The 27,122-nt window shown below is 34.8% G+C and overlaps 1 protein-coding gene across 16 annotated transcripts in view; it reads left to right on the top strand.

Annotated features, from left to right (window-relative positions):
* RFX7 (regulatory factor X7) overlaps window positions 1–27,122 on the top strand; it is a 166,456-nt gene that overhangs the window by 89,450 nt on the left and 49,884 nt on the right. For all 16 annotated transcript variants that reach the window (XM_054239678.2, XM_054239676.2, XM_078334271.1 and 13 more), the window contains 2 exons: window positions 16,051–16,133; window positions 17,471–17,593. In XM_054239678.2, coding sequence (XP_054095653.2) covers window positions 16,051–16,133; window positions 17,471–17,593 — 206 coding nt within the window. The remainder of the gene's footprint in view (window positions 1–16,050; window positions 16,134–17,470; window positions 17,594–27,122) is intronic.

Here is a 27,122-nt window from a genome sequence, read left to right as displayed (position 1 = left end):
AGAAGTAAGAGTAGACAACCTAGGCTGGGTGTCGTGGCTCACATCTATAATGTGAGGCAGGAGGATCTCTTGAGCCCAGGAATTTGAGACTAGCCTGAGCAATATAGGGAGATCCCATCTCTACAAAAAACAAAAAAATCAGCTGGGCATGATGGCATACACATGTAGTCTTAGCTACGTAGGAGACTGAAGTGGGAGTATCTCTTGAGCCTAGGAGGTCAAAGGCTGCAGTGAGCCGTGAATGGGACACTGCACTGCAGCCTGGGTGACAGAGTGACACCATGTCTCAAAAAAGTAAACAATCTTTCTTTACTTTTTCACCATCAACTGGCTGGAGAGATCAAAGGCTTACAATGAGGAATAAAGGAGGCTATTTTAAGTTAATTTAAGTCTGTATTTTGTACGTTCCAGGAAGACTGTATTATCTTATTTTCTAGTTATCTTCTAGGGCTCTCTAGCTGGCCAGTGTTACAAGAAAGCATTTTTATATCTTGGCAACTATTTCTAGGCTTAAAAAAATGCAGTTAGCCTATCTTTTTGGTGACTTAGTGTAGTCTAATAAAGCATCTGCTTTACAGAGCATGCTATGCTCAGCATCTGGAAGGCCAGCTGAACTCACCTGGTAAAAAGAGTTCCTTGTCACTGGTAAGTATATGGCTTTCTGAATTAAGTCAGCTCTACTAGGGTAGGGTTTATTCATGAGAATTGACCAAAGGAGGATTTTTTTAGGACTATCATTAGGAGAGAAAAATTGAAAAATGTTGTGGGGTTACCAGAATACCTGTTGCTTCTGGAGGGTTAAGGTTATTGTCACTTCCTGAAACTAGGTAACAGATGCCATCATTCAGTAAATTGTGCAGTGAGTCAGCTTTCTTCCACGGGAGAAGAAGTATTACTTCTCCCGTGGAAGAAACCTGTGGTGTCCTCTTGCAAAGAAGTATAGCGAAAAACTAGTAGTTGTTGTATCTACAAGTTTTAAACACTGATTATGTAATTCTTTAAAACAGGGGTCCCCTAGATACTGGTTCATGGCATGTTAGGAACCTGGTCACACAGCAGTAAGTGAGCAGCGGGCCAGCAAGCATTACTGCCTGAGCTCTGCCTCCTGTCAGATCAGCAGTGGCATTAGAATCTCTTCGGAGCACAAACCCTATTGTGAACCGGGCATGTGAGGTTCTAGGGTTATGTGTGCATTATAAGAATCTAATTAATGCCTAATGGTCTAAGATGGAATAGTTTCATCCCAAAACCATCCCTTGTAAACCCTACCCCATCCATAGAAAAACTGTCTTACATGAAACTGGTCCCTGGTGCCATAAAGGTTGGGGACCATTGCTTTAAAAGACTTCTGCTCTCTACCTTCCAACTTTACTGGCATAGTGTTTGTACTCCTGAGGCAAATTATCAAAATTAACAGCCTAAGCTGTGTTCTCTAAAAACTGTCCTACTTTAGTGAGCAGCAAAGCCTATTATCAGATAAACCTTAAGAACCAACTTTCTGGCTACACATGAGTTGTCCATTACAAAAATCTAAAACCTAAAAAAGAAAAAAAAGTCATGGCAGAGGTACTAACTACCCTGTGTAATTTTAGCATAGTTAAAATCGGCAAAGGAAGCCAGTGCAAGCAATCTGTTGGTAGAAAGTCTGTTCATGTATCATGGTTATCTGTGTGGAATTTCAGTGGTACCTGAGTTCTCACTAGGATCCTATCTGGGACACTGCAATAGAGAATATTTTCTGGGTGTAACTTTCCTACTCTCTGCTCCATATTAAGTACTGTATGTTTCACAGATCCTGGATTTTAAAATATGATTGCTCAGATATAGACTGGATGGTAAAAACAAACAGGCGTGGTCCAGCAAATTGAGCATCGGGTGCTTATGGCCCTGTAAGGAATCAGCTCCTGACCCTGTAGATGGGCCAGAAGCGCTAAACTTGAGACCAACAAGCTGGATCTGTTCCTAAAGTATTTTCGTTGAGCCACACTGATGTTTTAAAAATTTTGAATTGGTTGCCATATTTTAGAATTAGAAAAGTTCACAGGAAAACATAGGTGTTTGTTTTCTGTTTTCTCAAAAACAGGACACTAAGCCCTTGTTTTCACATGACAAGAGCTGAACATGACATGCACTCTTTAATCCTCTCAGTCCCCGCTATGCTTTTATCCCCTCTGTACACATGTGCATTACCTGCCTGGCCTTTGAGTTTGTGGCTTTTGTGTTAGATGATTTGGATTTGGGGGCAAGGTTATTGTAAGAGCCATTCTTTACAGAGTTGAGGACCCATAATAGTATAGATGAGGACAGATAATGGGAAGAAAGCCTCTGTTTTTGTTTCTTAGTAATATAGAGTCTTTACTGTCAGTTCCTGCCTTAGCTAGCCATTACAACAGCCAGTCAATAGAAAGCAAAAATGGTATATAACAAAGAATAATGATAACTCTTTTGAGTCTCTGCTGTAGATCAGCCACTGTGTAAAACATGTTGCCTTCTCACTTTCCTGTAAGACCATCCTTGATGACTCTATTTTAAATTGTGGTTTAACATACCCCCCCAACACTTTTTCTTCCTAGCATTTATCATCATCATGTAACATATGTTTTACTTTTAAATTTTGTTGTCTGTCTTCCTGTTACTAAAATATACGATAGTGCCTAGAGCATAATAGGCACTTGATGCTAGATGAATATATGTGAATAATCTCATTTAATTTTTAAACTTTCCAAGTCTATCCCATGGTTTAGTTTTTTTTTTTTTTAATCAGAAGCCAGTTTTCTTCATGTACTTACTGCTAAAATGATTGAATGGAAACTGAAAACTATCTGGACTTTTAGGATATAGGATATCTGCTTCCTGAGAAATAGACCTAATATTAGAATGGTGCCTTCTAAGAGAGATGGCATACTCCCAGCAATAAATTTGAGTAGCTCACTATAGTAGTAATTCTTAACAAGAGGCACACTTCCTTTCTTGCCCTCTAGAGATACGTGCTGCATCTGTGAGGGGTTGTGGATGTGGAGTCTGCAATTCCAAAAAATTATCTTCTTCCCTTTACAGGAGAAGACATCCCTTTTCACCTCAAATCCTTGCTCTAATGAATACTAAATGGTGACCAAGGTCAACTCACTGACCAAGACTTGATTGAAAGTAAAAATTTTGTTTGCAGTAATTAAAATATATCAAATAAATAAGTAACAAAAATTAACATGTTATGGCTTGTAAAAGGCTCATGGTTAGAAGATCGGATTTATTTTGTGATATGGCACTGGAGTTACTGTTAGTAAGATTTATCTCAGAATCTTATTTTTTCTTTTCATTCACTTAGTGGAGAAGAAATAGGCAGTTTTCAAAATATAGAGCATGTCTGTGTAGAATTTACTTGAGTGGGAAAACTTGGCAGTGGGGCCAGGTTTGAATAGCTAGTTTGGTTTTGTTTTTGAGTATCACAAAAAGAAATAATCTGTCTAAGGCCATGCTATTTAAAGGATCTTAAACCCTTTACTCTCTCTTTTTTTTACACTAAGCACTTGAGTTATTTTATCTTCCTTTAGTATGTGAGGAAAACATAGTTATTAATGTTTTCGTTTTTTACTCCTGTTACTTAACTCAACTGGACTAAATTGCCACTGAGCCCCAAAAAATGAGTTCAGGTAACTTTTGTATTTCATAATTATAAACAATGCTCTAACCATTGTCAACTAGCTTTCAAATTTATTACATTTTCTCAACTAGGAATAGGAAAAAATATGATGGCAGTCTCTCATCATTACCTGAAAGAAATGCAATTTTCATTAATATTTTATATTCAAAGGATGACATAATACACAAAAGTGTGCTCTAATAGGAAACAAATGAATTCTTATAGTATTCTAATTTTTCTATCTTTGCATTTTAAGTCATTTCAAACTTGCAGAAAAGTAAACTCTTGGGGAGAAAAGGAGGAGAGGTTACTAGGAACGGAGAAAACAGGGACTAAAGAATTGACTTTTTCTCTCCATGGCCTACATTATTGTTAAGGCTGTAGCTTTGTAATCTTGAAGAATCCAGTAAAAATCCAGTTTTCTGGAAGCATCATGGTAGCTGGGCTGTCAAGTACTGTGATTTCTTTCCATGCTGCAAAAAGTTAAAAGCACAGTGACTAGAAAGATCTAAACCTTATCCTTCTTGCTGATACCTCCACCCATCCTCACCTGCTATTACAACCCTGGGATATTTTCGGATAGCACACAGAAACGTTGATAATAACCTGGCCTTCTCCTGAGTGATTTGGAGCGAATTTAGAGGAATGTTACATGATGATCCCATGAAGGTCAGTTTACAATGGAAAGAAGTTTTCTTAAGATGGCTCTCATTTGAATTCTATTTCAAGGGGACTCAAATCTTTTGGCTTTGGTACCCTCTGGCTATTTGAACCCTAGTTCCTCTATATGAGTGTTTTAGCAGTATGCCCTTGTCTACGCATTTCATTTGGTTCTTAGTTACATTGGCACTTATGTAGCCAAAGATGCTATGATATTATGGTACTTTCGACCATGTTATTCATTATCTCAGTTGCAGAGATTCAGCTTCCTTTTTTACTATTAAGTTCTGAAAAATTCCTTGTTGTGTTCCTTTCCTGGGTTTATCTTTTTATTATCATCAATTTATGAACTCAGTTTTTAAAAAGTATTAAACAGGCAAATATAAATAGGTAAGAAAACCAAAATATATTTTAGAGCACATTCATAAAAATTACCAGTTTAGACACAGTGAATGTCCCTGGAAATATCTTTTTTTTCTTTTATAATATAATCAATTCCTAATTTTATGTGCAGAAACCTCCCAATATTAAGCACTGAATCTACTTAGGAATATCGCTAAGTTAGAGTAGGAATTTGTCAGTGCTAACACTGCAGTCCCATGGGGCTTCTTCATGTTGGAATTTCTCCAGGCTTGATTATAGCTGAAGGAAGTTGAAAGGGAATTTTAAAAAAATTTTTTTAGCTTGTTTTTACATGGCTGTAAATGTTCTAGGTCATCTTGCAGGATTAGGAAGAAAACATTGTGAGAAACAAGTTTTGGGTTTTGTTCAGGTTTGCTTGTCAGCATTGCTTCACTTTTCCTTAGGTGTTCTCTAAGTACTGATGTCTTTCAAATTGACTCAGATCATATTCCTTATCTTTGAACAGAATATTCTGAACAGAAAATTAAGCCATTTTCATTTATATACCTAGTTCAGTAGGTTTACAAATAGAAGGACAAATCCTCAATAATACAACTACAATAAAAATTACTCACCCCATTTGATTTATATTTTCTGGAACTGAGAAGAGAAAAACATTACCCCTCACATTGTTTGTAGTAGGTAGCCCTCAAAAGAAAATCTCTTATCCCTACTACCTCCAGTGGTCGTCATAACAAGTTAGGACACTAAAATTGCTGAAAATTGAGAATTCTAAGCAACAAGCATGGAAAATAGAGTCCTCATACCTGACCTTCTTCTCTATCTTCCTTACTCAATCCTGTGGAACTACTGCTGGGGCCTCAGAGAATATAATATCAGGTATGTTGATTGTTTCCATAAATTTAAAGAGGCTACAGAATAAGCTTTATACTTTCTCCCTTTTGAACCTTCTGTCAGTGATGCTGGTGAAGAAGAGTCCTTTTAGAAACTACTCCTGAATCAGTGTCGTCTGACGTGGGGAAAATTAGAATTTTTTTTTTCTAGTTTTGTTTTTGTTGCTTAAAAATATCAAGGGCAAACAAAATTTAATCATAATTATTAGTGTACTTATGCCCCCTCTATATGTGGTAACTCAGCTGAAGGAACAGTTAAACTTGGTTATTTACATTTCTGGATTTAAGCTGACTATTCCAAATACAAAGTTAAATTAAAACTTAAAAAAAAGAAAACTACTGATACCAGTTTGAAAACTTTCATGGACTAATTATTTTGGTCATCTTCTACCAGAACTCAGTTATTGTCAACCTGGCCAGTACTTTGGAAGGTGGTTATAAGTCTCAACAAGCATTTCTGCAGCTTCTGGAAATAATGATCCTCAGATATAATTTCACCGTCAAGGATCTGCATGAAAGCTCCTCAGTGAAGAAATAATTGTTATGCTCTTTATAAGCATCAGCCCTTTCCCAGTTTTTTAACCTTGCTTAAAAAAATAAAACAAAACAGAATATTTTATTTTTTTTACCTTGCTTAAAAAGATAAAACAGAATAACACAAGAAGGTAGACTATCATTACAGGAAACAAATCACTACAGATTTCAAATGAGGGAAATCACTTTTCATTAACATTTGTGAAGTTGTGGCTTAAACCTGATGCTTCACTTCTTCACAATGATCCCTAAAAACAGGAGCAGATCTCTCCATTTAGACTACTTTTAAACTGCATAGTATGCCAATAAATAATGAAAACATAGTTCCTTACCAGCTGCTTAAAGGTCTTTAAGTTCTGGTAATATGACATTGAAAACTCTATTTGGTTCTCTGCAATCCATCTGATATGTATTGGCAGTTCAGAAACAGATGTCCTAAGCAAACAGGAACACCAAAAAATTAGTATTTGCAATATAGAATATTATTTCAGATATTTCTTTAAGAAGAGAAATGAAAAGTTACACATTTTGTTCCCGACTGAACCTGGGATAACTTATTTCTGATCTATTCTGCTTAGATGGATTATTTCTTTCTCCCTAGTAGCACAGCTCTTGTCAGAAATATTTTCTAACTTCAAATTGTATGTTGATAGCTCAGGAAAAAAATAGTATCTATCCCTTTGTACACTCACCTTAAGCCAGTACTTCTGTAACATGATCTTCAATGACGTGTGATCAAGTCTGATTGTTACATAAAAAATCTAGGACCCTTGCTCTTGTGGTATTCTGACCAAGTTAGTGGAGATTACCAGGCTAAACATGTCCTGAAATTTTTAAAGATGCCTTACCTACTCCCAAGTTCATTGAAGCCTTATTCACAATACCTAAGATAGGGAAGCAACTTAGGTGTCCATCATCAGATGAATGGATAAAGAAAATGTGATTTATATACACAATGAAGTAGTATTCAGCCTTAAAAGGGGAAGCTTCTGTTATTTACAATAACATGGACTAACCTGGAAGGCATTATACTAAGTGAAATAAGCCAGGCACAGAAAGACAAATACGTGATCTCACTTATATATGGAATCTAGAAAGGTTGAACTCATATACATGGAGAGCAAAATGATGGTTACCAGAGACTGAGAGGTGGCGGGGAGGGTTATGAGAAGGGGAGATGTTTATCAAAGGGTACAAAGTTTCAGTAAGACAGTAGTAATAAGTTTATTGATCTATTGCACAGAATGGTTACTATTATAATAATAATGCATCGCATATATCAGAATTGTGAAAAGAGTTTTTTGGGTTGGGGGTCGTTTTGTTTTGTTGAGACAGGATCTCACTCTGTTTCCCAGGCTGTAGTGGCACAATCCCGGCTCACTGCAGACTCAACCTCTCTGAGCTCGAGCAGTTTTATTTCAGCCTTCAAAGTAGCTAAGACTACAGGTATGCACCACCACACCAGCTAATTTTTGTATTTTTTGTAAAGACAGCGTTTTGCCATGTTGTCCAGGTTCTAAGAGTGGCTTTTAAATGTTTTTGCTACATAAAAAATATGTGAGGCGATGGATTTATTAATTAGTCTGATTTAATTATTCCACATTGTAAATATATGGCAAGACATCACATTGAACTCCATAAATATTTACAATTAATATTTAACAATTAAAATTTAAGGGGCCAGGTATGGTGGCTCATGCATGTAATCCTAGCACTCGGGGAGGCTGAGGCAGGAGAATCATTTGAACCTAGGAGTTTGAGGCTACAGTGATCTGTGATTGTACCACTGCACTCCAGCCTCGGAAACAGCATGAGACCCTATCTCTTTAAAAAAATTTTTTTTTCTTAAATGTTTTAAAATGCCTTACTTTTTCACATAAAAGATTCTATACTAGTTGATAGAATTTGAATTATAAACCCTTCTGCCAGAGATCTGATTTTAAGCAATTTAATATTTTTTAAATAACATTTACATAACAATACCTATTATAAGTTTTATATCACAAAAATTTATGAGCATTTTGTCACTGTGTTTTATATTTTGAAATTGATAGCTTAAACAGCTTGCCTAATATTACAAAGCTAATGAGTGGCAAATCTGGAACTCAGATTCGGGTCTTCTAATTCTGTATCCTATGCCTTACCCCACTATATCTTACAGCTTGAGATAGACATGAAGTTCAAGTAACAGCTGCTTCATTCATCTATTTTATATATATATATAAATGTATGTCATATCCTTATTATAGGTCTTAGGTAATATGGCTTATTCTTTATTATTAATTTGTCAGTAGGAGACTTGCCTGTTAACCTCAGATTTATAAAAGCTTCATCAAAGTTACTTTTATTACTCTGCTAATCAGTTATGAGGTGATATTCTTATATGAAAAGTCTCTATGACATAAGTTCTGGAAGAGTCAGTGAATCATACATTTTGCTATATGACCATCTTAAGGATAAATTGTTAGTTTTTTTTCCTAAATTAAATACCAGCTCAGAGAAAGATATTTTCATATGCTGAACATAAAAATGGCATTATTTTTAACCTGTAATAAAGAATCCCATGATAGACATAGCACAAAAAATCAGTAGAAAAAGTGTGAAATACTCAATAAGTGATACTGGGACAATTTTTAGTTAGGTCCCTACTTTATATCTTACAGAAAAATAAATTCCAGAGCAAGTAAAGGCCCAAGTGTGAAAACCAAAATTTTTAAAGTTTAAAAAGAAAATATAGGATACTATCTTTATGACAATGGAACAGGGGAAAATTTCAAAAACTAAAGACCAAAAGCTCAGATTATGAATGAAAAGATTGATACATTTGACTGCTTGGAAAAGACAAACTTTGACATCACAAGACTTCAAAAACAAAATGAATAGACAGGCCAGAACTAGGAGAAGATATTAGCAGCACTTAAAACCACTAGAAGATTAGCATCCAGACTGCCTGATAAATATCCCCATATTTAGATGAGCAAAAGAAATGAATGGGCAGTTCCTTGAACAGCGTGGTTCTCCAAGTGTAATCCTCTGACTGCATCACCTGGTGGGAGCTTGTTAGAAGTCCAAATTCTCAGGTCCCCACTTCAGACCTACTCAAAGCAGAAACTCTGAAAGTGGGGCCATGTAGTCTGTTTTAACCCACTCAATAAGTGATTCTTGTGCATGTTAAAATTTTAGAGCTACTCTGTTAAATGATAAATAATATGAAAAGATTTGGTCTCATCATCAATCAGAGAAGTATAAAACAATGATATACTTTTTCATACCCATAAGAGTAACTAAAATTTAAAACTCAAGTTTTGACAAGAATGTGGAGAAATTCTAGTGTTGATATTAGGAACATAAATTGGTATAAGTTTTGGAGAGCAATTTGAAAATATCTGATAAGGTTGACTATATACATTCTTTGTTATCAGATATTTGTACTTTCAGGTTACATGCCTTAGACAAAAATGCTCACACAGGCCACAAGAGTCACAAATAAAGGATTTTCATTGCAGCACTATTTGAAATAGTGAAACTTTGTTATAACTTACTATCAGTAGAGACATGAACAAACTGTGGTTTTGTTCCATAGGATACTATTTCTATAAGCTGTTAAATAGATAAAGTCCAAGATCTAAAGCAAATATGGCAAAAGTTTAGCATCTTGTAAATGTGTATATTGACACATGCATGTGCACATTCTCTACTATGTTTGAAATACTTTGTAGTTTTAATTTTTAACAATTAAATGAGATACTAAAATATTGAAAGGGTTTCTGTCTGGCTCTGTCTTATCTTTCAGGATTCTGTCTCACAGGTGGATTGAGTTTGGAAAAACCAGATCATTATAGTTGGGGTGGTATAACCAGACAGTGGAAAACATTTTTGGAAACAATCAGTAAATTGTAGTAAACAGTCAGTATAACAGTAAACAATCAGATTAATTGAGGATAAGCTGCATACTTTCCTGAGTAAATGCTGTGGCCCAAAGTAGAGGAACAGACTGACATATTGCAAGATCATGTATATTAAACTTATTAGAGCTGAACTTTTCATCAGTTTCTGATTTTTTTTTTTTAAAGTAAAAGTTAACTGAAAGAGAGGATGAAGGCTGTATATTCTAAACTAGTGCTTCGAAACCGTTTTTTAGCCTGTACCCTATTCTGATAAATGCAATTATATTCTTGTTTAGTATCAATTTGAAATTCAAAATAAGTTAAATACTCTTCTAAAAAATGAATGAATGAAAGCCTTTTTTATTATGGGGAGGAGACTTTCTTGTTTCCATATTTTTATCTGCATTTATAAACAGGATTCTTCAGTTTTCTCCAAACTGCTAGAGGAAAAAGTATAATTTTCTATATTAATCATGATGGACTAGTCTATGCTGTTGTAACTAAGCCTGAAATACCAGTGGCCTAACCACAAAAATGTATTTTCATTTGCATTATATACAGCAGAAATCACTGGAGACCACCACTCCAAATAGTTCCTCAGAACCAACATTGACAGAAAGGCCAACTTGTTATAGCCTCACCAGTGTAACACATGGCTTCCAAGTGCCACAGAGGGGAAGTGGGTTGGGATGACACATGGATTCTCAAATATGTCAGCTGAGTAGTGAATTATGTCACTGTGATCAGATTCATGATAATTACATAACTACAAGCTAACTGCAAAGTAGGCTGAGAAATATAGGTAAGCAAATGGAATACTGTTTCTGTCCCATGTTCTCTTTACCACTTCACTTGTACCTCTTAGAAGGATTAGATGGCTTTATGTTAGTAGTTCTTAGGTCAGTATTTTTTATCAGCCAAAGTTTTAGAAGGGAAGGGATTGAATGGCATGATTCAAATACCAAACTCCACCTTGAACCTTCAAAAGCAACTTGATCTTACATTATGCCTTCATTTCCCCCTCGATCACATGATATAAAAATGAATGTTGAATCTGATTGTTTGCTACAAGCTTTTCTATCCAGAGCGCGAAAGGTCAAAATACCATCTCAATCATCACTAAGTTTGTAGCATTGTTGTGCTTTCATAGCTAAAGGTTCAGAAAAACTGTCTTAATAAATCTATGATTATGAAAATGGGGTGATGACATGCAAGGTGGGCTCACTTGCTGGGAATAACCAAGGATATTTTACCAAAAATTCTCCAAAATATTTTACTGGAATATGTTAGATATATAAATCAAACTTGAGCTCAAAGATTCCTTTTTAATATCTTTTTGCAAAGATGGAAGTGAGAAAGAGGTCTTTATGAGTTTTCAGGCAAGATCTTCAACTGCAATAATATGAAATTATAAGCTACCTCATACAACAGACTGGAATAATATTTGAGGTTTCCCCTACATTTGAAACTTAACTTTTCTTTGAGAACTTTCCAACTCAAGAAAGTAAAGACTTTTAAGTCTACAGATAATTTCTTGTTATTTAAGTTTTACTTCAAATCATCAGATATGTTTGCCAAATGTGCGAAGCTCTGTAAAAATTAGAGTTTTTATTGTAGTAAAACACATAAAAGTTATCATTAGTGATATTTAGTACATTCACTGTGTTGTACAAGTGCCACCTCAATTTAGTTTCAAAACCTCTTCACCCCAAAAGGAAACTGAGCACACTTTAAGCAGTCATCTGCCTCTGGGAAACACTAAGCTGCTTTCTGTCCCTAGGGATTTGCCTATTCGGGATATTTAATAAATGGAATCGCATGATATGTGTCTGGCTTCTTTCCCTTGGCGCAGTGTTTTGAAGGTTCATCTATTTTGTAGCATGTATCGGTATTCCATTTCTTTTATGGCTGAATAAGAAATTATAATTTTTAAAGTTTTTGCAGTTGGTCTTTTCTCAGGTGCTCCAAAAATAGAATACTATTATCATTTATTTTATAAATCTAGCCAAAGGTATTTCTTTTTGACAACCAATGAATTTCAACATAACAGAAAACTTTCAGTTCTTATCATTTAAATCTTCACAAAGCAGATCAAATAATCTGATGTTTAAAATACTTGCCACATGATACTCTTGCCTTGATAATCAAGCAAGGTTAGGGTCTTCACCTAAACCAGTGAGCATTATTTTAGAAGCCACTAATTATTAACAGTGAATGACACTGTATATCCAAAACCAGAAATCTTGATGGTGAGCCCAAGCCTTGCTGGACTGAAATGCCGTCACGATACACCTGGGTCATTTCTTCCGGTTTGCTTTACAGAATTTTGTTATTATCAGTTTCATGCTACTTTCCAAATGTTTTCTTCTGTGTGTTGTACTGCATATGGCAATCAAAACAGTAATTGAACAGTTACAAGTTTTCATTGTTTGAAAAAAAATTAGGACACTGAGTTTGATCTTTTTCAAAACTTTTTTTTAATTGACATGGAGTCTCACTCTGTCACCTAGGCTGGAGTCCAGTGTCGCAATCTCAGCTCACTGCAGCCTTCGCCTCCAATGTTCAAACTATTCTCCTGCCTCAGCCTCTTGAGTAGCTGGGACTACAGGCCTGTGCAACCATGCCCAGCTAATTTTTGTATTCCTAGTAGAGATGGGGTTTTACCATGTTGGCCAGGATGGTCTCAATCTCTTGATTTCATGATACGACCACCTCGGCCTCCCAAAGTGCTGGGATTACAGGCGTGAACCACTGTGCCGGCCTCTTTTTCAAAACTTTTTTTTGGATGTCTTCTAAATCACCTCTCTGATATTTCTTCTATGTTCTGGAATTTATTCTGTATTCTTTTGTCCAGTATATTTAAAATTTGAAAGTTACGTAGAATCCAAGGTTTCTCCAAAAGTAGGAGATTTGTTTCTTAGTGATGAAAATTATCTTTTTATTACATTTTCTCAGACACGGCTCATAATAATAGATATTTTACTACTATAATCTTCTCTGAATTTAATATGATTGTCATTGTTGTGATTAAGTGGGTAATGGAAGACAGTGTGGCGATTCCTCAAGGACCTAGAAATAGAAATTCCATTTGACCCAGCAATCCCATTACTGGGTATATATATCCAAAGGACTATAAATCGTTCTACTATAAGGACACATGCACACGAATGTTCATTGTAGCACTGTTTACAATAGCAAAGACCTGGAATCAACCCAAATGCCCATCGATGATAGACTGGACAGGGAAAATGTGGCACATATACACCATGGAATATTATGCAGCAATCAAAAACGATGAGTTTGTGTCCTTTATAGGGACATGGATGAACCCGGAGAACATCATTCTCAGCAAACTGACACAAGAACAGAAAATGAAATACTGCATGTTCTCACTCATAGGCGGGTGTTGAACAATGAGAACACATGGACACAGGGAGGGGAGTACTACACACTGGGGTCTGTTGGGGGGAATAGGGGAGGGACAGCGGTGGGTGGGGAGTTGGGGAGAGATAGCATGGGGAGAAATGCAAGATATAGGTGAAGGGGAGGAAGGCAGCAAATCACAGTGCCACGTGTGTACCTATGCAACTATCTTGCATGTTCTTCTCATGTACCCCAAAACCTAAAATTCAATAAAAAAATAAAAACATTAAAATAAAATAAAAATAATAATATTGGACAATGGTTCATGCCCACTATCCCATCACTTTGAGAGGCAGGAGGATCACTTGAGGCCAGGAAGGAATTCAAGACCAGCCTAGGCAACAACAAGACCCTGACACTACAAAAAATAAATTAAAAAATTAGCTGGCTGTGGTGGCACTCACCCGCAGCCCAAACTACTTGGGAGGCTGAGGTGGGATGATTATTTGAGCCCAGGAGTTTGAGGCTGCAGTGAGCTATGGTTATGCCACTGCACTTCAGTCTGGCCAACAGAGTGAGAGTCTCTTTAAAGAAAAAAATTTGTTTGACAAAAAAATATTTCAGGAACCATATTTAAGACAGATTAAAGTAGGGAGACATTGGAGGTAGGAAAACCAGCTAGATATTTTAGAAATTTAGGTGTTATTAAAAGTCCCTTAAGGGCAAGAACTGTGGTGGTGGTGTGTTACTCATCTATGTTGTATTGTTCACTCTTTGTATGATTTGTGATATATGGTATAGGCTTATAGTTATTTTATGCCATTTGTGGAACATAGCAGAAACACAAGTAATGGATAAGCAAATTAATTATTCTTATTGTTGAAAGACAGCTGAAGACCTACACTACTGTGGTGGCAGTGAAAAATCAAAAGACTGGAAGAAGATGGGGCAGAGTTAGAGGGCTAAATAAAGGACTAATATGGAATGCACCAAGAGAGTTAAACAGACTCCAAAACTGAACACTGTGGAAACTAGAAAAGAGAAGGTGATGATAAGTAGCAGTTAAGAAGGCAATGTGTGTTCATTTTTTTTGAGGGGAGAGCTACACACAGGGTATAGCTGGTATTACTAGGTATTGGAGCAAGAAATAATTGGAAAATACTTCTAGGCCGTAGGATTTTTGTTTTGTTTTGTTTTGTTTTTGGTCAGAGCTAGCTGAGGACCAAAAGAAAAAGCGATTGAATTGTTATGCAGCTGGAGGCATGGGCAAGGGGGGGTCCCCAGGCAATAAACTCCCCTGCAGGTGGGCTGAGGGCTAGGGCTGAGCCTCAGGTGGGTCTCCTGTTCTCCGTGCTCCCCTGCACAGAGGCTTCCCTCCAGGGCTCTGGGGCAGCCTCAGGAGGGGCAGGCTGGGAGGGGCCACTGCAGCTTTTCACTTACGCAAGAAGTCGAAGGACTTAGATGCCAGCTTCCCATCAGACACCAGCTGCCTATTGCGGGTCTCAATCTTCTTCACAACTATAGCCCTGGTGTGCTGGTGGTGCTGGTGGTGCTGGTGGTGCTGGTGGTGCTGGTGGTGCTGGTACAGCTGAACGATTTGGAGCCCAGGCTGTAGCTGAAGCTGGGGCTTGTGAGGACCCCATAAGGCCGCCGGGTTTTAAAAATGTAAATTTGGGAGCTATTTGTATGTGATTGGTTAAATCATGATGTGGATGGATTCTAAGATTAAACTTTTGTGGATGTCTTCTAATGAGACTAAGAATAGGCTTGATTGTATCATTTTAGGTTTTTTCAAAAACTGAATCTCTGTTTAAATAGTGCTGTATTAAGTAAGAATAAATTCTACCAGGAATGCTAATAATCTGTCCACATTCTTCATTGCAGTGGAGTTTTGCTTGAATTAGGCTACCAGAATTTTACTATGGATATTTTTATTATAATAGGATTTGTGGCACATTTGAAGCCATTATGGCAAACTCAGTTTAGAAAAAAGTTACAAAGAGGAAGGCAAAAATTATTTTGAAGGACACATTTATAGACAAAATGACATGGTTGCAGGACAATAGCAATAGAAAATCTTACAGGTAGATTCTCTATATAGCAGCCATTGTTGCAAGCCAACAAGTAATTACATCTGTAATGTCTCATTGGTTTTATTTCAATGTTTTTAACCTCAGTTCCATTCACAGGTAACAGTAGCACCGCCAGTCACATGTCCTAAATATTTGAAAATTAGAAAAGGATTCTAGAAATTCTATCATTCATTTTATAGTTGTACAGAAAATTTGCCATAAAACTGAAAACCTCATAGCCAGTTAATGGTTAGACGAAGACTAAATAATAAAGTTTCTCTTGACTCCTGGTTCAGTATTTGTCCCGTAACTACTGTAAAACTCTCCTTCTTTAAATGTGATTAAAAATGAGAAGCTTTTGTCTGACTATTGGTCTATAATTTTACTTATGCCTATGATATAAGAACTAATAGGGAAGTACCATTTTATTAAATTTTTGCACTCAATAAATTTATTCGAACAACCTAATTGTGTTATTTTAGTGACGAGAAAAAATGCCTAGATTTTGTTTTATTTGGCAAATGATTCATCTGTTTTAAATTTAAACAGTAATTAACTTTTAGGGAGATGTTAGTAAATTTTGTTTGGGGAAAAATGAGTGTTTTTTAAAAATAATCTTTTTAATTCTTTGTAAATAGCAAGAAGTTGAGAAGTTTACAGACCTAGAGAAACTCTACCTCTACCTTCAGCTGCCTTCTGGTCTCAGCAATGGAGAGAAAAGGTATATCTATTCTTGGTTTTGTACAATTATGTTGTTTATAGGAAGTCCCTAGGATATATGTGATGGGTGTGTATGTTGTGGTTGTTAGTTTTTACAATATTCCTGAAATCATTAGAAAACATGATGGCAAAACAATACATCATTTTAGTCCTTGATCATATTTGGTTAAGTATTTACTTGTAGTTTTTGCTAATTTATTTTTGCAACTGGGTAGATGCTATGACATGCAATTTGGGTTTTGTTTCCTAGATGGATGAATATGTTTATGCGTATGTGAGGGATTGTGAAAATTAAACAGAAAACCAAAGAATAAACAGATAGGTATTGTAAGGAATAAGGTATGAGTCTTTTTAGGTACTATCAGGTAAACACATCAGAGAATATAAAACAGAAAATAAAGTGAAACTGCCTTACGAAACATGAATTCATGATAAATGGAAGGTGTGTTAAGTACTTGGGGTATTACTTATAGTTTCATCATTAAAAAATTTAGAAAATGTGGAGAGAAGTTGTTCATTCAGTCATTCTATATTTTTAAGTTTCCTTAACCTTTTAAGTATTTCTCAGAATTCATTTTATTCATACAAATTGTGCTTACCACTCTATTTTTTTAAACTGTGTGTAGAAATAAATGAAATGAAAATTTTATAACTGTTTTAATCATGTCCTAGACACTTGCTCAGTGTTTTATTTGAAATTAAATAAATTATTCATATAGATAGCTGAGATAGATGTCAGAACCAGTAGAGTAGCTTCTCTTGTGCTATCTTTGGTGTCATTTCATGGTATTTATTTACAAATAATACTTCCATATAATAAAAGTTTACAATGTTTAATGGATCTGTCAGCCTGGGGCAGGGGGCGTGGCTGTAGGAAGGATTGTAGGAGGAAATTTGTCTGTTGAGGATCTCTCTGATGTGAATTCCATTCTGGAGCATATTGTGCTTTAGTAAGATTTCCGAGAAGTTATTAATTTTTGTTTTAAAGTTTGATGATTTATTTGGTAAGGGTAGGCAAATGAACAAACAAATGCATGAGCATTTAAGTGGATATTTCAAATATCCACTTAAAGGTGATTTTGACCAAAACAAATACTTTGTCAGTGCTCCATCACCTGCAAGGGAAGGGATGGAGCAGGGCAGTAACTTCAGTCTTAAACTAGCTGTAGAAAACAGCTCACAACCATAGGTGGACAATTATCTACTAGATGTCCTAAGTTTGGTTTGGTCATTTATAGTATATTTGCACACAGTTCTTTAGTGGAACATTTAGGCCTAGCTCAAAAATTATCAGTGAATTGCTGTCTGGTCAGCTAAAACATGTTTTCATTCTATTAGTGATCAGAATGCCATGTCATCTAGTCGGGCACAACAAATGCATGCCTTTTCCTGGATTCGGAGTACCCTAGAGGAACATCCTGAGACTTCACTGCCCAAACAGGAAGTCTATGATGAGTACAAGTAAGTACTATGTGTAATATGGCGTGCTGATGTGGTAAAGAAGTAAAATACTATACTTGGCTATAGTGATTTGTTTTATTATTGGTGAATATAAAGCTGGTATATGGGAATTACACTTAGAAATATCTTAAGATTCATTCCAGCTCTAAGGTTCTATAGTAGTATGTGTAATAAAGGGCAGAATTAATGAATAAAAGGATTTCTATAGACTTCTTCAGGGTGATAGGAGGGAGGTGTCAGGGATTACAAAAACAGTGATGTTGGACTGGTGAATAAAAGGATTCCTGTAGAATTCTTAAGGATGATTGGAAGTACGTATCTGGGCTTAGAGAGTGGCAGGCAATAAATAAGTCAATACAGAAGAAAAAACTAAAACATGATGTTTTACTTGGACTTCTAGGCCCTTTTCATAAATCTAAAACTCTTCTAATTCTCCATACTAAAGAATATTGTATATTATTTATTCAAGGACCAGAGAGTTCAGTGACTTGCACCTATTAGATATTCAAATAAATGTGGTTGTACATACAATTTATTTAAATACAGGAAACTAAAGTATAGAGGCTGATGAGCCCTTCTGGTTAGAAAAAGTTTAATAGGTGCCAAATATAGTCTCGTTTAACATTTTTATAATTGATCTGGAAGGAAAATTTATTCTGGCAGAGCAAATAAAACCAAATTTGGGGGCATATTGCAATGCAAAACCAACAAGCATTAATGTTTTGTACTTACATATTTGGGGAGAAAAGTGTCAAATAAGTGCTGTTGCTCACCAGTATAAGGTGATGTGAAGGAATTGTACATATTGAGATTGGTATCTACTGAAAATTCTTACTACCTTACCAAAAGAAACATAATGGAGCTAGAGAAAAGTCTAGATAAGTGTATCTGAAATGATCAAGCGAACAAAGTTGAACTGAAGAACTCTGGATTTATTTTATCTTTATAAAGATTAAAACTGAGAGTGAATATCATCCAACTTGTTCATTCATTCAGGCTACAACTATCCATTGAATACCTATATGCCAGACCCTGTGATAAGTTCTAAGGATAAGTTATAAGACAGACACAGCCCTTGCCCTTATTAAGTATATATACATTTACTTAGAGTAAGCAAGAATTCTTCATTAAATTCAAGTTAGTTAAAATTGAACACTCTGAAACTTCAAAGAAGCAAATTTAAATTCAGTAAAATGTTACAGAAATCAGGTAAACTTGTGTGACACGTTGAAACTCTAGATTGACGATCAAGAGAAAAGTTTCTGTCATTAAACTTGTGTGATATAGACAATTATTTTAACCACTCTTTGTTGAGTGGTTCATCTATAAAATGAAGCAGTTGAAGATGTATGAGGTTTCTTTTTTGGTTTGGTTTGGTTTTTTGAGACAGGGTTTAACTCTGTCACCCAGGCTGGAGAGCAATGGCACGATCATGGCTCACTACAGCTTTAACTCCCACCTCCAACCCCACCCCGGGCTCAAGCGATCCTCCTGCCTCCACCCTCGGAGTAGCTAGTACTAAAGGCACACACCACTGTGCCCGGCTAATTTTTTTTTTTTTTTAGAGAGAGAGAGAGAGAGAGAGAGAGTTTTACCATTGCCCAAGCTGAGGTTTCTTTTAGCTCTAAAATTGTAAAAGTTGTTTGAAGTAGAAAATGTTAAAGGACTAATTATCCAAAGATGTCTTGCTGGTTTTCCAAAAGGCACATTGGGCAAATAAACGTATGACATTTCCATAACGGACTAATGAGGGAACACAAGATACTCATATATATTTGAAGTAATGACTTTCCTCTGTACCACCCTTCATACTACCTTGGAGACAGTATGCTGCATTTGTGGAAGGTTGATCCTGGGCGGTGAAAGCAGTCCTTATAGTCCTAAATTCTGCCTTGGGCAAGATATGGTTGTTTTCCTATAATATTTGAATTTTTCCTTGAAATATTTTTATGAGATTCCCATAAATTCGTATGATTTTTCTTCTAAAAAAAGTTAAAAGATTTTTTACACAAAAGAGACCCAAAACATCACATTGTTTGGGAGGAGCAATGAGAACTCTAATTTTGAGCAATTAATTTACAGTTCAGGAGAGAGCAATAGAGGTAAAAGAAAGTGATTTAGATAGGCTAAAGGCAGAAGTAGGTAAGGGAGACTTTTTTAGTAGCATGAATAGGAAATAAATGCCAGTTCTGTTCATGGAGTTGGGGAGAATTATGCTAATGATAATCAGTAGAGTACTATACATAAAATATTTGAGTCTGGGCATTTTAGTCCAAAAAAATTCACTAAGAATTTTTCATTTATTAATGTTGTATTCCCCATAGTGTTTTCACATAGTAGGCACTAATTAAATATTAAGAGTGATTAGAATGGAATATGATACCTGACATTGATAATAAAATTTGTATTGTAACAGACCTTGTAGGTCTTCCACTATGTTCCTATCCTCTTTTTATAGATGAAAACATTGAAACCTAGAGAAATTAAGTGACTTTTCCAGTATAACAGAACTAGTTAGGAGCAGATCTAAGATAAGAACTCAGATCTCATGAGTGAGTTCATAATAGGTTTAGAAGGTAAGCTTGTTACAGTTGAGTAATACCAAATTGCATGGGTAGAAAACACTGGACAAGTAGTTGGAAATACCGCTAATATTATTTGGCCAGGACTTCCACTTGGTGTGGATAAATAAGGTGCTCAGAGTATAAATTAGTTAACATATGGTTAGTATACATGCATACAAATAATGTGGTTATTTAAGAGACACAGCATAGTAACATGACATGCACTAGGAAGAAAATATTGGTGTTTCCACAGAATTATATCATGTAGAAGCTTCAGATTGTTCTGTTATTTGATTGTACATTGCCTAAAACCATTATTTGCCATTTGGGTTTAGATAATTTGAAAGAAATTTTTTTTAAAAATGTAGAAACACTACTGAAAGGCAAAATGTAAATTAAAGTATTAGGAAATAGTTAAAAGTTTTAAAATTATTGTTGTCTAAAGAAAACAAAATAGAATATAGCTATATATTTTAAGAATAAGAGTTTTAAATCACAGGAAACATTTCAGTTAGACACAAAATCATTAGACACTCATTATCCTGTTTAGAGTGCCTACGTGAAATTTCCTGAATAAAAACTTAACATAGAATGATCACTCTTACACTGATGCTGTTTTCAATATTCACTGAAAGAAGTGATGTTAGTATATGAGGTATCCCTTTAAGTTATTCATTGTTGTGTATGGACCCTTTCATAATTTCATTGCAGTGTGTTTAGATGTATTGTGTGAAAATCCTTTTAATAGTCATTAAAAGCAAAATCCCTTTGAGGAAAAAAATGAAGATGTAATCTCAGATAGTAATAATTGGCTTCTTTTAACTGTGTTTTCATGCTAAATTAAGATATTAATAGAAATAAGCTTTAAGGAGTTTTCATCGTGCAAAGACAGTTTATGAAATGATTTTGAGCTTTTTTATTTGTTGGAACTTTTGACTTCTAATGTTCACATCCTCAGGAATATTATCATTAATGCAGTTATTTTATACTCTTTTTCTAATTATAAAATGCATATTCATCATGAAAGTTTGGGCAAATAGTTACAAATGGATAAAGAAGAAAAATAGCACCTGTAATCTCACTACCTGAAAATAACCATCTTGCTTTATTTCCTTTTAGTTTTTCTAATGCCTTCCTTAATGTATACATTTTTGTTATTGTTTAACCAAATTTGGCCCCCTGTTGATGCCATTCTTGGGTCAGAGGGTACTTGCAAGTAGCAATGCAGTGAACATCCTTGGCTGTATAATTTAATATAAATTATCAAAATTGAAATTGCTGGCTAAATAATTATTTTTTGTTATTCAATTAATGGATTTCCCTCTGTTATATTCATTCTAGCCTTTTACATGTCCATTTCTTAATGATTATAAATCTTTATATATTAAAAACATTAATATTAAAATGTAAATGTTTTTCAAGATTACTATTTAATTTAATTAATTTTTAAATAAGTCTGATCTATACACTTTTGTCACAGCTTGTAACATTACTATTATGCTTAAAAAAAAAAAATCTCCATGCCACCAGCTGCTAAATACTCACCTAGATATTTTTATTTCATTTTTTAATATATAACCATTGAGTCTATGTGTGATATTTTTTTTTTAGTAAATTCTATTAGATAAGGTACTTATTTTAATTTTTTCGAAATGGTTACCTAATTTTCCCAGCTTTTCTATTGAATAATTTTTCTCTGTTAACACTAATTATAATGTACTGTCGACTTAATTTTCTTCCTTTATGTTCTCTGTTTTTATGGGAATACTATACTACTTAGATATATTTATACTACTTAAGTCTTTCAGTTATTAAATGTTTAAATAGCTGACAGGACCAGTCTTTCCTCCTTATCCTCTTTTTCACAAATTTCCTTGGTTTTATTTTCTGACCAGTTAATTTTTTTATAGGAAGTTGCTAACCACTTTTCTGATTATAAGAAAGGAAACGCTAAAGGGATTTTGATTCAAACACATTAAGTGAAAATTTTAGAAAAATTAACCTCTGACTAGAAATGTTTCTTAATTTACATGTTTCTTTCATGCCTTCAGTAATGTTTTGCCTTTTTTCCCTTAAGTCCACTTTCTCATTTAACTTACACCTTGGTAATTTTTATTATTTATATTGTGAAAAATGTTGTACTCTTTGTTTTAGTTTATAGGAACTTCCTAGATTTCTGTTATTTTTATGTTGTACATTTTATATTTACTGAATTTTGTTTAGTCCTTATTTTTCAGTTGCTACTTTTGATGTCTTCAGGTAATTTATCCTGTGTATCTATCTTCTTCATTGACTTTACTTGGTTATTACATTTAATAGACTTACCTTCCAGTTCTACATATAGCAGTGAGAGACGTTATTTCCTCTTACAGTAAATTCACTGATGTTAAGTATATATCACTTATAGTTGACCAAGACTTTATTTTCTTTTTAATGAGAAGTGAATATTGAAAATCACTAAATACTTTGGCATCTAAGTGAAATTGTTTTGCAGTGCTTTTTATTTGAACTGTTGATGTGATGTATTTTATAAAGATATTACTTAATATAGATCGGGCACAGTGGCTCATGCCTATAATTCCCACTTTAGGAGACCAAAGCAGGAGGATCACTTGAGGCCAGAAGTTTAAGACCAAACTGGGCAACAAATCAAGACCCTGTCTCTACAAAAAATTAGCTGGGCATGGTGCTGTGCACTGGTAGTCCTAGCCACATGAGAGTCTGAGTTGGGAGGATTGCTTAAGCTCAGGAGGCAGAGGCTGCAGTAAGCAATGATCCGTACCAGTGCACTTCAGCCTGGGTGACAGAGTGAGATCCTGTATCCAAAAAAAAAAGAGATACCTAAGATAAGCTCTTATTTCTAGAGTAAATGTCTTCCTCTTGTCAAGATATGTTATCTTGTGGTGTACCATTGAGTTCTATTTTCAAGTATGTTAATTAGGAACTTTGCACCTACATTCATAAATGAATTTGATCTGTAATTTTTTTTTAATGCTATCTTTGTCAGATTTTGATATCAGGGTTAGGCCAGCTTTGCAAAATGGATTGGAATTCTTTCCCTAATTTTCTGTGCTCTGGAACAGTTTATGTAGCATGGGACTTACTTATTCTTGAAAATTTTAAAGAACTCAACTACAAAAACATCTAAGCCTAGAGCCGTTGTTGGAGGTAATTCTTTGACAATTTTTTGTGTTTTATACTGGTTACGTTTTTACTTTATTAGTCAATTTTGATCATTTGTTTCTCTCACAAATTTAATATCTTCTATATCTTCTTATATACTTTTTGATATTTCTAGTTTTGTACATTGAATTTTCCTCTTTTTTCATATTTCATTTAGCCTAACTTTTTTTCTTTTTTAGACAAGTAAAATCAAATATGTCAGTTTTATTTTCTTGTCTGTTTTTTTCATTTATTAGTTGCCTTTATTTTGTTCCTTCTGGTTTTCTAGGTTTTTTTCTTACTCTTTAAATGGAATGCTTAACTTTGTTTCCATTCTTTCACATTTAAGATAGGAACATTTATATCTATTAATTTACCTCTCATTGTAGTTTTGGCTATATTCTATTTGACATGCATATGAGTTGTTATAATTGCTATTACTTTCCAATAGTGTAGAATTATTGTTTCGACCTAGAATTAGTTAAAAATTTGTTTTTAAATTTTTCATGTGTTTGAGGGAATTTATTCCATTATTTTGTTTTGCACTTTCTTATTTTTAGTTTGATTATACTGTGGCCAGAGAATGAGGCTGTGTTTCTGATATTTTTATTGAGATTTACTTTCAGCCTAACAAATTACCAATATTTAAAATATTTCTAGACATTCTCTTTATATAGCTCTGTATATTCCATTGATTCCACTAAATCAACTTTTTAATATTTTTCAAATTCTACAAAAAATTCTTTTTGTCTTTTTACTCAGTTGAAGATGAGCAGTGTGTTAATCTCTCACAAAAATCATGTTTATCACAGTTCCTTATTTTTTATGAGTTTTGCTTTACAAATGTTTGTTAGGACTGTTTGACACAAAAGTTTCACGACTTTATATCCTTACTAGAGTTTCAAGAAAACTAATTTTAAGCAAATACAAGTACATTTAAGAAAATTAACTGTATTATAGGATAGAAAGTTTTCAGCTACCATTTACAAATGGCTTGGGAAAATCTTTACAAATTATATCCTGGGAGAAGTAGCTGTATGTACCTTCGCCATAAAGGTCAACCATAGGGAACATCATCAAAACAATACCAAAACCCGAAATGTTTCACCCTTGTACAAAACTATGATAATGCCAGATAACCCAGCCTGAACTTTGCCAAGTAGACATTACAAGACCTTTATGAATTCCTGGTTTTAGAAATACCATTACTGTTTTAGATCTCTTCACGTTGTATTCATTGCTGTCATCACCTACCCTAGAGGACTGCTTTGTTTTCAGGGCAGTGTCCTCCCCAACTTCCTGGTATAAAAATTTTCAAACATAAAAGAAATGTTGAAAGTATACTGTAAGAATATCCATATTCCTATGTGCTTCACCTAGGTTCAACAGGTTTTTTTCTATACCATTTGAAAATAAATTGTGAATACGATACTTCTCCTAAGAATAAGGACAATCACTTTTATAATTATAATACTTTGATTACATCTAAGAAAATTAACATCAGTTCTATAATTCATCTATTACCTAATTTAGAGCTTTTTTTTTTTCCACTCTATCAGCCAGGCTAGAGTGCTGTGGTGCAATCTCGGCTCACTGCAATCTCTGCCTCCCGAGTTCAAGCGTTTCTCCTGCCTCAGCCTCCCCAGTTGCTGGGACTACAGGCATGCGCCTCCACACCTGGCAAATTTATTGTAGAGATGAGTTTTAACCATGTTGACCAGGCTGGTCTTGAACTCCTGACCTCAAGTGATACACCCACCCACCTTGGCTTCAAAAGTGTTGGGATTGCAGGCATGAGCCACTGCTCCTGGTCCTATTTTTAATATAGGAAAAAATAACTTACTCTTCTGATCCATGAACATGTTTTTTTGTTGTTTACTTAGATATTTAATTTCTTTCAAAGATGTCCACATCTTAAACTTTTGTTAAATTTATTTTTAAATATTTTATTCAAGTGGAATTATTTTTAATATCATTCTTAAATGACTTGTTGCTAATTTGTATAAATAAGAATGGTTTTGTATATTGATCTTATATCCTGGAATTTTGGTCACCTTTGTTAGCTCAATTACAGTAAATTTTAGTGCATTTCTTAGGATTTTTTTATATATTTCATCTGAAAATAGAGAAAATTTTACCTCTTCCTTTCTAATCTGGATGTCTTCTGATTTACTTTCTTGCCTGATTGCCATGGCTAGTATCTTGAGTACAATGTTGAATAGGAATGGTGAGAGTGGACACCCTTTCCTTGTCTTTGAACTGTTCTAAAGAGGAAAGCTTTCAGTCCTTTGCCAATAAGTATGATACTATCTGTGGGTTTTTATAGATGGCCTTTATTAGGTTAAGGAATTTCCATTTCGTTACTAGTTTGTTAGATATCTGCCAAACGTTTTTTCTGCATCTATTGAGATTGTTATATCAGAGTTTTTTTTTTTAATGTACTGAATTAGTGTATTATGTTATTATTTTTGTATGTTGTACCTATCATTCATTTCTGGGATAAATCACAGTCATGATATCTAATCCATTATATATGAAGTGAGATTCAGTTTGTCAGCCTTTTGTTCAGTATTTTTGTATCTGAGGGATATTGGTCTGTAGTTTGCATTCTCAGAATGCTATTGTCTGATTTTGGTGTCAGGATAGTGTTGGCCTTAATATAATGAGTTTGAAGTATTCCCTTCTAAACTGTGAAAGATTGATTAGAATTCACCAGCGAAACCATCTTGGTCTTTCCTTTTTTTTTTTTTTTTTTTTCTTTTTCTCTGTAGTTACTTTTTAAGTTACTAATTCAGTCTCTGTTATTGGTCAGGTTATTAATTTCCTTTTGAGTCTACTTGATAGTTTGTGTTGTTCTAGAATTGTGTCTCTTTCATGTAGACTTTCCAATTTGTTGTCATACAGTTTTTCATAGTAATACCTCCTCTTTCATTCCTGATTTTAGTTGAGTCTTCTTTTTGTTTTTGTACTCGGTCAGCCTAACTAAACATTTGTTAGTTTTGTTAATCTTTCCAAAAAACAATTTTGGGGTTCACTTTTTTTCTAATATTTTATGTTCCTATAATATTTTTTTTCTAGTAGATTATTAATTCCTCCTTCTGCTGGTTTAGGAGTGAGTTTTCTCTTTTGTTTCTAGTTTCTTTCTTTGTGGTTTTAATTTTCTTTCTCTTTTTCTATTGCACTTTAGGTTTTGGGGTACATGTGAAGAACATGAAAGATACTTGCATAGGTACACGTGGCAGTGTGATTTGCTGCCTTCCTCCCCTTCACCTGTATCTGGCATTTCTCCCCACCCCCCCGCTGACCCTCCCCTATTCCCCCAACCGAGCCCTGTGTGTAGTACTCCTGTCCCTGTGTCCATGTGTTCTCATTGTTCAACACCAGCCTATGAGTGAAAATATGCAGTATTTCATTTTCTGTTCTTCTGTCAGTTTGCTGAGAATGATGGTTTCCAGGTTCATCCATGTCCCTACAAAGGACACAAACTCATCGTTTTTGATTGCTGCATAATATTCCATGGTGTATACATGCCACATTATCCCTGTCCAGTCTATCATCGATGGGCATTTGGGTTGGTTCCAGGTCTTTGCTATTGTAAACAGTGCTGCAATGAACATTCGCGTGCATGTGTCCTTATAGTAGAACGATTTATAATCCTTTGGATATATACCCAGTAATGGGATTGCTGGGTCAAATGGAATTTCTATTTCTAGGTCCTTGAGGAATCGGCACACTGTCTTCCATAATGGTTGAACTAATTTACACTCCCACCAGCAGTGTAAAAGTGTTCCTGTTTCTACACA

The sequence above is a fragment of the Callithrix jacchus genome, chromosome 8 (genome assembly GCF_049354715.1).
Source record: "Callithrix jacchus isolate 240 chromosome 8, calJac240_pri, whole genome shotgun sequence".
In the NCBI taxonomy this organism is placed as follows: domain Eukaryota; kingdom Metazoa; phylum Chordata; class Mammalia; order Primates; family Cebidae; genus Callithrix; species Callithrix jacchus.
Note: the sequence above shows the minus strand (reverse complement) of the source record. Positions and strands in the feature narration are given on the sequence as shown.